The 12,333-nt window shown below is 39.7% G+C and overlaps 1 protein-coding gene across 4 annotated transcripts in view; it reads left to right on the top strand.

Moving 5' to 3' along the window:
* LOC139764328 (uncharacterized) overlaps positions 1-12,333 on the top strand; it is a 67,765-nt gene that overhangs the window by 20,211 nt on the left and 35,221 nt on the right. For all 4 annotated transcript variants that reach the window (XM_071690843.1, XM_071690842.1, XM_071690841.1 and 1 more), the window contains exons 3-6: positions 4,464-4,587; positions 4,853-5,068; positions 6,969-10,441; positions 11,391-11,488. In XM_071690843.1, the coding sequence (XP_071546944.1) occupies positions 4,464-4,587; positions 4,853-5,068; positions 6,969-10,441; positions 11,391-11,488 (3,911 nt within the window). The remainder of the gene's footprint in view (positions 1-4,463; positions 4,588-4,852; positions 5,069-6,968; positions 10,442-11,390; positions 11,489-12,333) is intronic.

Below are 12,333 nucleotides of genomic sequence, written 5' to 3'. Positions count from 1 at the left end.
CAAGAAGATATGTGTGTCAGAGGTGGAGGGAACAAGGATAAGTGGGAGACCAAATTGGAGGTGGAAAGATGGAGTGAAAAAGATTTTGAGTGATCGGACCTGAACATGCAGGAGGGTGAAAGGCGTGCAAGGAATAGAGTGAATTGGAATGATGTGGTATACCGGGGTCGACGTGCTGTCAATGGATTGAACTAGGGCATGTGAAGCGTCTGGGGTAAACCATGGAAAGTTCTGTAGGGCCTGGATGTGGAAAGGGAGCTATGGTTTCACTGCATTATTACATGACAGCTAGAGACTGAGTGTGAATGAATGTGGCATTTGTGTCTTTTCCTAGCGCTACCTCGCACACATGAGGGAAGAGGGGGCTGGTATTTCATGTGTGGCGCGGTGGCGATGGGAATGAATAAGGGCAGACAGTATATATAATGTACATGTTTATATATGTATATGTCTGTGTGTGTATATATATATGTATATATTGAGATGTATAGGTATGTATATTTGCGTGTGTGGATGTGTAGATATATACATGTGTATGTGGGTGGGTTGGGCCATTCTTTCGTCTGTTTCCTTGGGCTACCTCACTAACGTGGGAGACAGCGACAAAGGAAAATAGAATAGAATATATATATATATATATATATATATATATATATATATATATATATATATATATATATATATATATATGGTATTGCAGTGGAATTTATTAAAAAAGGGGGTGACTGTATTATTGACTGGTTGGTAAGGTTATTTAATGTATGTATGACTTATGGTGAGGTGCCTGAGGATTGGCGGAATGCGTGCATAGTGCCATTGTACAAAGGCAAAGGGGATAAGAGTGAGTGCTCAAATTACAGAGGTATAAGTTTGTTGAGTATTCCTGGTAAATAATATGGGAGGGTATTGATTGAGAGGGTGAAGGCATGTACAGAGCATCAGATTGGGGAAGAGCAGTGTGGTTTCAGAAGTGGTAGAGGATGTGTGGATCAGGTGTTTGCTTTGAAGAATGTATGTGAGAAATACTTAGAAAAGCAAATGGATTTGTATGTAGCATTTAAGGATGTGGAGAAGGCATATGATAGAGTTGATAGAGATGCTCTGTGGAAGGTATTAAGAATATATGGTGTGGGAGGCAAGTTGTTAGAAGCAGTGAAAAGTTTTTATCGAGGATGTAAGGCATGTGTACGTGTAGGAAGAGAGGAAAGTGATTGGTTCTCATTGAATGTGGGTTTGCGGCAGGGGTGTGTGATGTCTCCATGGTTGTTTAATTTGTTTATGGATGGGGTTGTTAGGGAGGTGAATGCAAGAGTTTTGGAAAGAGGGGCAAGTATGAAGTCTGTTGAGGATGAGAGAGCTTGGGAAGTGTCAGTTGTTGTTCGCTGATGATACAGTGCTGGTGGCTGATTCATGTGAGAAACTTCAGAAGCTGGTGACTGCATTTGGTAAAGTGTGTGAAAGAAGAAAGTTAAGAGTAAATGTGAATAAGAGCAAGGTTATTAGGTACAGTAGGGTTGAGGGTCAAGTCAATTGGGAGGTAAGTTTGAATGGAGAAAAACTGGAGGAAGTAAAGTGTTTTAGATATCTGGGAGTGGATCTGGCAGCAAATGGAACCATGGAAGCGGAAGTGGATCGTAGGGTGGGGGAGGGGGCGAAAATTCTGGGAGCGTTGAAGAATGTGTGGAAGTCTAGAACATTATCTCGGAAAGCATAAATGGGTATGTTTGAAGGAATAGTGGTTCCAACAATGTTGTATGGTTGCGAGGCGTGGGCTATGGATAGAGTTGTGCGCAGGAGGATGGATGTGCTGGAAATGAGATGTTTGAGGACAATGTGTGGTGTGAGGTGGTTTGATTGAGTAAGTAACGTAAGGGTAAGAGAGATGTGTGGAAATAAAAAGAGCGTGGTTGAGAGAGCAGAAGAGGGTGTTTTGAAATGGTTTGGGCACATGGAGAGAATGAGTGAGGAAAGATTGACCAAGAGGATATATGTGTCGGAGGTGGAGGGAACGAGGAGAAGTGGGAGACCAAATTGGAGGTGGAAAGATGGAGTGAAAAAGATTTTGTGTGATCGGGGCCTGAACATGCAGGAGGGTGAAAGGAGGGCAAGGAATAGAGTGAATTGGATCGATGTGGTATACTGGGGTTGACGTGCTGTCAGTGGGTTGAATGAGGGCATGTGAAGCGTCTGGGGTAAACCATGGAAAGCTGTGTAGGTATGTATATTTGCGTGTGTGGACGTATGTATATACATGTGTATGGGGGGGGTTGGGCCATTTCTTTCGTCTGTTTCCTTGCGCTACCTCGCAAACGCGGGAGACAGTGACAAAGTATAATAATAATAATAATAATATATATATATATATATATTTTTTTTTTTTTTTTTTTTTTGCTGATTTTTTTGCTGATTACTCTGAAAAACTGCCGGTGTTACCTAGGGCCTCTTTTGTAAAGCTCCTGCATCCAAAGGTTGCACATTCTTCTTGTAGCAGGGAACTGCTGACTCGTTTTTAGTGCTCCGGTCTGTGACAAGACTGTACTCCCAGTGATACAGCCTTGGTAAAGGCAACTTTTCTTTTGTGGTGTAACATCAAGCAGGCAGTCCAAAGAGTCCAGTAACACACTCACACACACACATGCGCACACACACATACGAGTTAGTTGGGATGTAAGTCTGAATGAAGAAAAATTGGGGGAAGTGAAGTGTTTTAGATGTCTGGGAGTGGACTTAGCAGTGGATGGAACCATGGAAGTAGAAGTGAGTCCCAGGGTGGGGAGGTGGCAAAGTTCTGGGAGCGATGAAGAATGTGTGGAAGTAGAGAACGTTATCTTGGAGAGCAAAAATGGGTATGTTTGAAGGAGTAGTAATTCCAACAATGTCTTATGGTTGCGAGGCATGGGCTATAGATAGGGTTGTGCAGAGGAGGGTGGATAGTTGGAAATGAAATGTTTGAGGACAGTATGTGGTGTGAGGTGGTTTGATCGAGTAAGTAATGAAAGGGTAAGAGAGATTTGTGGAAATAAAAAAAGTGTGGTTGAGATAGCAGAAGAGGGTAGAAGGATGGAGTGAAAAAGACTTTGAGTGATTAGGACCTGAACATACAGGAAGGTGAGAGGTATGAAGGAATAGAGTGAATTGGAACGATGAGGTATACCGAGGTCGAAGTACTGTCAATGGATTGAACCAGAGCATATGAAGCGTTTGGGGTAAACCATAGGAATATCTGTGGGGCCTGGATGTGATGTGTGTATGTATATTTTGATGTGTACGTATATGCATATGTGTGTTTACGGGCGTATATGTATATATGAATGGATGAGCCATTCTTCGTTTGTTTCCTGGTGGTACCTTGCTGTTGTGAGAAACATTGACTAAGTATTATAAAAAATTGTAAAAAGAGTGTGGTTGAGAGAGCAGAAGAGGGTGTTTTGAAATGGTTTGGTCACATGGAGAGAATGAGTGAGGAAAGATTAACAAAGAGGATATATGTGTCAGAGGTGGAGGGAACGAGGAGAAGTGGGAGACCAAATTGGAGGTGGAAAGATGGAGTGAAAAAGATTTTGAGCGATCGGGGCCTGAACATGCAGGAGGGTGAAAGGCGTGCAAGGAATAGAGTGAATTGGAACGATGTGGTATAATGGGGTCGATGTGCTGTCAATGGATTGAACCAGGGCATGTGAAGCGTCTGGGGTAAACCATGGATGTGGAAAGTGAGCTGTGGTTTTGGTGCATTATTACATGACAGGTAGAGAGTGAGTGTGAATGAATGGGGCCTTTGTTGTCTTTTCTTAGCGCTACCTCACACACATTAGGGGGGAGGGGGTTGTTATTTCATGTGTGGCGAGGTGGCGCTGGGAATGAGTTAAGGTAGACAGTATGAATTATGTACATGTGGATATATGTTTGTGTCTGTGTGTGTATATATATGTATATGTTGAGATGTATAGGTATGTATATTTGCATGTGTGGACTTGTATGTATATACATGTGTATGTGGGTGGGTTGGGCCATTCTTTCGTCTGTTTCCTTGCGCTACCTTGCTAACGCGGGAGACAGCGACAAAGCAAAATAAATAAAATAAATATATATATATATTGCACCATTCCATTGATTAAAGGAAACGTTATGTTGCTGTTTTATGCACATTGAGGGGAAACTAGAAAATAAATACTTTTCTCATGAAAATGTGACATTTATGATGTATGAGTATTTCCTACCTATTTCTTCATTGAGATTTGTCTTCATCATTGACTTAGAGTCTTTTACATAGATTGCCATATTTGAAGAGGAAACTTTGCCATCTTATTTCAGAAGAATTATAAAAAGTTTTGGAAGATTGACATGCTTTTAGTCTTTGTTATTAGAGATAGCTAAAGAACCAAGAAGATAAGATTTTAGATTTATTTCTTATTAAGTCATAGCAAGTCTGCCACCAGGCTTATTTACTGGTGTTTTTTTGGCAGCCGTAAGACAGCGCACCAAAGGTCTCTCACTTCCCCGGTCGACTTCCCTACAGCTGAGGTATGAACGCGAAAGATTGGAACTACAAAAAAGGGTCACTGAGCAGCTGGTGTCTGATGTGTTTGGGTTTGTATTTTTGATTTCTTTTTTGTAGATTTTTGCCATAGGATAACATTGGCTTCGGATCAACATTTTTAAATGTAGATATTTTTATTTTTGATTTTTAATCACATGTTGATGTAGATAGTTTTTACAGTTTAGAAAACAGTTTGATAATAGAATTATTTTATCTTCTGTAGTTTTAATGTATATGTCTCAATCACTCTATAAAATGCTTTCGTGTTTGATGATTAAGCCCATAAACTTTGCAATGAAATGCCATCCTTTCCAGTTTGTACGAAAAGTCGCTGTTTGTGGACTTGAAGCTTGAGGCATCACGAGGCAACGTTTACTGTCACCAGTTGTTTTTTGCTGCTCGTGTTCCAGCTCTTTGGCGTCTACTTCAGGAAATTGCTAAATTTCAGCGGCCTGTCAAAAAGCAACCTGAGTCTCTAGTTTGCATCAAGCTGCCCAATGTTGAGTACAAGGAACTTCAAAAATTTACTCGGTAGGTGTTCTTTGTTTCTTGTAAGTACATACTGCATTAGCTATACTTGATCACACACGAGAACACTGCAATGGAAGTCATCTGTTATGTGCTATTACCTTATAGAATGGTATCTTTTGCAGAATTTCCTACAGATATTGTGGTCTCACTTCCTCTCCTCACACCATTTGCATTTGCTTCCCTCCTTCACATACTCTGTCCTTCCATCTCATCATTAGTGTGCATCCTCATCACCAGTCCATTTTCAGCAAACAACTGTACAATTCGTCCACCATATTTATTAACCCCCTGCACTCCAGTTATATCTTCAACTGCCACATTACTCACTTTTGTATTCAAATCACCTATCGCTAATCTTCCATCAAAATACATTCAACTCTTCCCAAACCACTTGCCTTTCTTCCTCAGTCCTCTCTTTATCAGGTACATAAGCACCACCTTTCAGCATCTAGGATAATTTTTGTCCACATAAGTTTGGTTGTCTTTTTCTTACACTCCTTCATACACTCTCATAACTCCAACTTTAGCAGAAGCGTCACTCCCTCCTTTGCTTTCATCCTCACACTAACTCTAGGCTTTACCCATTGGGTATTCCCAAGCCATTCTTCAGCCTTATCCTGTCTATGTCTCCGTTTGTCTCATCTCGGGTACAAACACACACATTAAAACACCCCGCTTAAGTCTTTGAGGAATAGAAGCACTCCTCACTTGACTCCCCATTCCCACTTCATAGAAATAGAAACAGAAAAAAGAGTTACCGCATCTCAGCCCCTTTCAGTTACCTTTTATGATGCTTGGAGAACTGTCACCACTACATTTTTAAATCCCAAAGTTCTTCTCATATCTTAAGACACTTTTTATATCCTTTGGTTTGATTTCTCAATTTCCTTATCTCTCCCAGTTATGTTAACCTCTGAGCCTGTTTCTTAATCTCTTTTGGTCTCTGTCAATTCATCCTCTGTTTCTTCCCCTAGTCTCCCTCCTTTGGATCTATTGACAACAGACTGTTAAGAGTGTGTGTGTTTGTGTGTGTTTTTTTTTTTTTGTGTGTGTGTGTGTATGTATGTGTGTGTGTGTGTGTGTGTGTGTGTGTGTGTGTGTGTGTGTGTGTGTGTGTGTGTTTGTTTTTCTATTGCTTAATATTTGTATTATTGATATCAAAATTAAGATATTGGTGTTCATAGATATTGTTTGGTAGTAAATGGTAGGTAGTCACCAGTTATGGCAGTATATTACTGGTCCTACCCACATGAGTATTGGGAGGCTTAGTGATGGCTACATAGTGAGGCAGCACTTATGTGGTTGGCAGTCTTCACTCCCTTGACATAGGTAGCTGCCTTGTCTTTCAGTCTCACCCATACGTGGATTGCTGGTATTCTGTCTGTAAACATACAATCTCTCCTTTTCACAGAGAACACTTGACAACACTTTACTCACACAACTCATTCTTTGTAACTCTAGATTTTCCTTCAGTGAGCACTTTATGCTAGCCATGCCTTTTGGCAAAGTGTAAGGAGCAATCAATAGAAGTGATAGGTAGAAACTGTAGACAGGTGCAATAGGTATAAGTATTAGGTGAAACTAGTAGGGAGTAGCATTAGCTAGGAGTATTAGGTAGAGGTAATAATTTGTAACATTATGCAGGAATTTTATGTAGAAACTTTGGGTAGAAGTAGTTGGTAGGATCATTAGGTAGGAGCCTCTGAAAACACTGTGCTAAAGTTGCCCTCTGCCAAGGGCCTGTTGAGCGATGAGGCACTGGAATTTACCAGTTATGGAGACTCTGCTGTGGCCACCCCCTTGAGGAAGTTCCCAAAGGGAATGGGCACCTGAGATAGAGATAGATAGATAAGTTAGATATTAAGATATAAGACTACTGATTATGTTGTGCATTTTACAGGAGTCTATACAGCGATGATAGCAATCGGGCAGCTGGTGTAGCATTAAAGCGGAAGCTGCAGGACACCTTGGCAGTTCTCCAGCAAAGGGCATTACTTCGTAATAACCAAATTCGAATTGAGAGACTAAGCAGTGATGAAGAGCATCATGTCCAACGACTTATCCTAAAACAGCTCCAGCTGGGACAGTTGAGTGAGAAAAGGGGAAATATACAAGAAGTGGAATGGTTTATCAGCAGCAATGGTGTACAGTGTACCTATCAGACCAGTGTCCTGTCTGATACAGATTCAAACAGCACAGTTACTGTGAAGCCACAGATAATACGAAATAGTCTTAGTACATCAAAATCTGTTAGGCCAAAGTCTAGTCGAAAGATTTGTGCTCAAAAACCAAAGTCATTGGGGAACACAATGAACATTACGAATCATACTGTTGTAAATATTAATAAGTGTGAAATAAAGGAAAAGCAGCAAGTGAGTTTAAGTGAAGAAGTCTGTAGTAATTGTGATAATGATGTACAGGATGGTACTGATAGTTCTGCGACACTGACCAGAAAAGGGAAAATCTCATTAAAAGGGCCCCTACCAACTAAACGATCATCCAATGATGAGCCATCTCCTAGTGGGCTTTCTAATCAGGAATCTCCGGTCTTCAATGTTTCAATGATTAAAGAATTACAAACTTCCCCCATGCAAGTCAGTGGAGAGTCCTTTCAGGATAAACTGAGAGACAAGCGGGAAACTTCACCTTCCCATTCTCAAAAGTCTTCCAACTCTGAATCTACTCCCATTGACTTAATTTACAAGGATGAACATAAGGGTGCAGTAGTTTATTCAAATGGGAATGCAGGCCCATTTTATCCAGAGAGTGTAAGGGTCAAAGAAGGCAAATCACACACGTACAGTGCAATGTCTGGCACAAAAGAAAATGCATCAACCCATCAGGCTAATGTTTCACGCAGGCAACAGCAGCAACAGCCTTCTCAGTCTGTGTCTACCTCAAAAACCTTTTTACAGCGGAAAAGTTTCTCTTTTGGGGCAGAATCTCAGGACAGTGCAGATATGGATAATAATAGTGTAAGTAACAATGGTAGTGATCATAGATTGAGCAATCTACATGAAACTTCAAGCCTTGAAGTAGAACTTCCCAGCAGTCATGAAGAAAATTCAAGTAGCCATGATTCTGATGAGAGTCCAGCAGTGGCCTCTAAAAGATGGATATCTGAAAAATCTAAAGGAGAATTAAGTAATGAACTTTCAGTAGAAGGGGAACATAAGGTAGCAACAGAACCTACTGATCTCAAGAGACCGCTGGTGAGAGCCAGAACATTTGAGATCTTAGATACAGTTGGCAGTGGGCCTTCTAGTGAACATTTAAAAGAGCCAGTAGAGAGAATGGAGGCAGAAATTAAAGGATCTGCCTTAAAATTGGAACATGGAGTTTCTAGGGAAACTGTAAGTTTCAGCTCACCCAAAAGGAATGTAGGAACACATGGTATAGGAAGAGACAATCCAGGTAATGGAAAAGAAAGAAATGTGTCAGATGAAGCTGTAGCTGCATACCATGACAGTACTGATGACCCAGAGAAGTTAAGAGAAATGGAAAGAAAGAAGGGCTCTTTAATATTTGAACATAACTTTCAAACATATTCTAACATCCCTACTACCAACATGATGACTGCAAGCATGATGACAGCAAGTATGAGCTCTGAAAGTGGTAGTATGGGCGTTGGATCTTTATATAGCAGCATGATGGACAGTGCTATGCTTGGTAGTATTCACTCATTAGGGGGTTTAGAGGCACCAGTTGTTGACCCCATTCCTCGTCCAGCATCTGTTGGCCTTCCTGTCATGCATTCTATAGAAGATGCAACTCCTGAGTTAAAACATGTTGTAAGTCACCGTCCTCCACTAAGAGTTCAGAAGAGTACAGAAGAGATGGCATTGGAACTTCAGCAAGAGATAGCCAAGAGAGGACCAACAACTCGATCACCCTCTCCAGATTCACTTAGTGTTGATTTTGTTGCCAGAAGAGAAGCAGAAAACATGGTAAAGGAGAAGAGTTCCAGAAAACCTGTCAAAAATAAATTGATGGAAACTAGCAGTTCAAGTGTAAAAAAAGAGGAGATGGATAATGAAGAAAAAGAACAAGATGACAGAGAAAATGAGAACAAGAGTAGTAGTTCAAGTAGTAATGGATTGAAGTCAGATAGAAATGAAGTTTCAGCTGAAGAGTCTTCATATAAAACCTTGCCTCAGATAACGGGGAGTCCCAGGGTAAGTAGAGAACTATCTGAAAACACACCAATTGTCTCGGGTGGATCTACTCTGAAGAGAGAGAAGGACACAGGAGAGAGGACACCAATCCCCAAAAGTGAGCGTCAAATTAGTACAGTGTCAGTTAAGGATGTAGACTCTATACCTCTTGTATTTGGTTACATTGGTCCTCAGGATGAAGATGAAGAACAAGATAAAGCTAAAGAAGAAGCCAAGGAAGCTCATGCGGAAGGGGAGGATGAAAAACATCAGTCAATTTTCCCAATGTTTATAGATCTGAATGACATACCAACTCCATCAGTAGATGAGGCTGAGAAGAGGGAAGCAGCAAAAGGCAAGAGCCAGTCATCTGCAGTTTACATGTACATAGAAGCAGATACACCCTCCCCTAAGTCTAGAAGAAAAAGGAGGTCAGAGAGTGATGGTGCTGCACTCTCAAAGTCTTTTGAATCCCATGCAGAGGCAGAATTCACTTCACTTCCACCAGTTCTTGCAGCTTCAGCTCCATTGACAGATGTCAAACAACAGCAAGATGTAAAAAAAGCTGAGAGCAAGAAGGTTGAAACTCATGAGGGATCTGATGAAGGTGGTAGCAAAGAGAAGAAAGGATTTTTCATGTTTATTGAGGCAGAGCCTTCTTCAAAAGTAGGATCTCCAAAACTAAGAAAACGACCTTTACCTCCTCCCAAAAAAAAGAATGAAAATGCAATGACCAGATCAGCTCCCAGTGATTCCATTCTGTTTTCAACCCCAGAAAGCTCCAGCAAACTAATGACAAAGTCAGTGATTGATAGAGAAGAATTTATTGCTCAACCCCCCACAAGAAAAAATGTGAGCCTAAATGACAAAATAAACGAATCTTCTACTTCAAGAGATGCATCATTTGTATCAGGTATCCCAAGACCTATACATATTCTTAGAAGTAAAGGATCTTCTAAATCTAGCAGTAGAGCAAAACCTTTACCACATAAAAGGGATGTTAGTTCTCACAGAGACAGTTCACTTTCTCAGACTAAAGAAGAGCATACTTCAGAAACGAATGACATGGCCACAAGTCGAGATGTATCAGTGTCAGAACTAGGACCCTCCCAAAGTGTACCTTTAAGTGGTATTTCATCAGTAAGTCATCCTCAAGAAAATGAAGTATCTGAGGTCTCAGATGTGAGCAGCCTTCTCAGCAGCATTGAACGTTCAAATGGTGAGTTCTTCAAATCGTATTTTATGCTATCTTTATTTTGTGCTTGCTAAGTTTCTCATCCTCTGGATCACTGCAGCATTGATAAGTTGCTTTTACCATCAAAGTAGGGTATCTCCTTGCTGGATTTTCTTAAAAGTCAATACTGTGTATGGTGCAGACAAGAGAACCAAAGAGAAAGTTTAAAACTTAAAATTAACCATGAATGAGAAGAAGGAATTTAGAAAGTTGGATTCTGAGTTTGGGAGAGTGTTTGGAAAGGAGAAAGTTGAGAGTATATATGAACAAAAGCAAGATTATTAGTTTAGCAGAGCAGAGTGACAGGTTAGTTGGGATGTGAGTTTGATAGGAGAAGATTTGGAGTAAGTAAAGTATTTTGATACCTGGGAGCGGACTTGGCAATGAATGGAACCATGGAAGCAGACGTGATCCATTTGTTAGGTTAGAGGAAAATGTTTTGGGAGCATTAAAGTCTGATAACACAGTTTCTCTCCTTCCTGTTATTTCCCTCCTCTCATTCTCATGCCTCTTTTCTTCCTTATTGTACCCTCTTCATGTTTCTCATCCTCCAATTTCCTTTTAGTATGGAATTTAAGGTATTTTAAGAGAACCTACCCTCTGGATAATGTTTAATATCTTAGTATTTTTTTTTTACTTAAGTTGCTTGTATTCTTGTTACAAATACTGACTGTGATAATGAAAACTTTACATAGATTTAAAATACACTGCTCGGTTTCATCTCTGATCTTTATAAGAACTGCATGTCAGAATGACTTAATAGTTGCAAACTGGTGTTTGGAGTGTTATAATGTTGATAATTTTGCACTGAGATTTAGCTGACCACCTTTTGCATCAAATATAAAGCTGATCATAAGTATTCATTGTATAACTGTTTTGATTCTCATTCTATATTTGCTTTGAGCAATTTGTTCTTTTTGTATACCCCATCTAGAGCCTTCAGACCAGGGAAACACAGAACCACGCTCAAGATTAGGGGAAGACTTGTTGCGTATGTTCCTTAATGAAATTAACACTGATGTTACAATACAGGTATGAATGAATAAGCAGGTGTACTTGTATTATGTTATACTTATATTTTTTCATGATATCCAGGTAGAATTTGAATAACAGATTGAAATGCTTCAATTTTATTAGCAATCAGATTTGTTTTTGATGAAAGCTCTTGCAAAAATACCACACTTTTCACTTTGTATGCCTGAAAATACTCATGGAGTAGAGCAGCATAAGGTTGTGTAACATGTAAACATAGTCCCACCTGGTTATGTTTATGTTAATTGTAAAAGCAAGCTAAAGATGGTGTGTTTTCAATATCCAAGAATATCCAGCAAGACAGAATGTCCCTTGATGTTACAACTGTCACATTGAAGGGAAAATTCAGTTACACTTTAGTGGAAAAATTGAAGGAACAGAAAACATGGATTGCCATGAAGGGCTATAAGTATTACATCTATTTAGTTTACAAAGAAGAAAAGATACATGACAAAAGTGCATGGCAATAAGAGAGGGAATTAATGGTGTAGGAATAAAACTTTACAACAGGGAAGAAGCAGAGTAATCAGATCCTCAAGAGGAGTGAATATGGAAACCTTGAAAAGAAGATTGGCTAAGTGGTTTAGAATATTTTTAAATGTCCCCAGAATTGATAATTATGCGGTGCACATGATTTTAGAAAATTGTTTTGTTTTCTCTTGTAACTTTTTTTTTTTCTTGTTTTCTTATGTGAAAGTATTGGTGAAGATTATTTTGATGTGATAAAATCTATGGATGCAAAGATTTCTGTAAATATATTACTGATGATATTCATGCCTGAATAGCTTAGCTTTATTTTAGTTTTTTATAAAGTCTTCAGTATTTCCAACATAGGGAAATGTCTA

The sequence above is a fragment of the Panulirus ornatus genome, chromosome 49, assembly GCF_036320965.1.
Source record: "Panulirus ornatus isolate Po-2019 chromosome 49, ASM3632096v1, whole genome shotgun sequence".
In the NCBI taxonomy this organism is placed as follows: domain Eukaryota; kingdom Metazoa; phylum Arthropoda; class Malacostraca; order Decapoda; family Palinuridae; genus Panulirus; species Panulirus ornatus.
The sequence above is the reverse complement of the archived record's forward strand: the minus strand, read 5'-3'. Positions and strand labels throughout refer to the sequence as shown.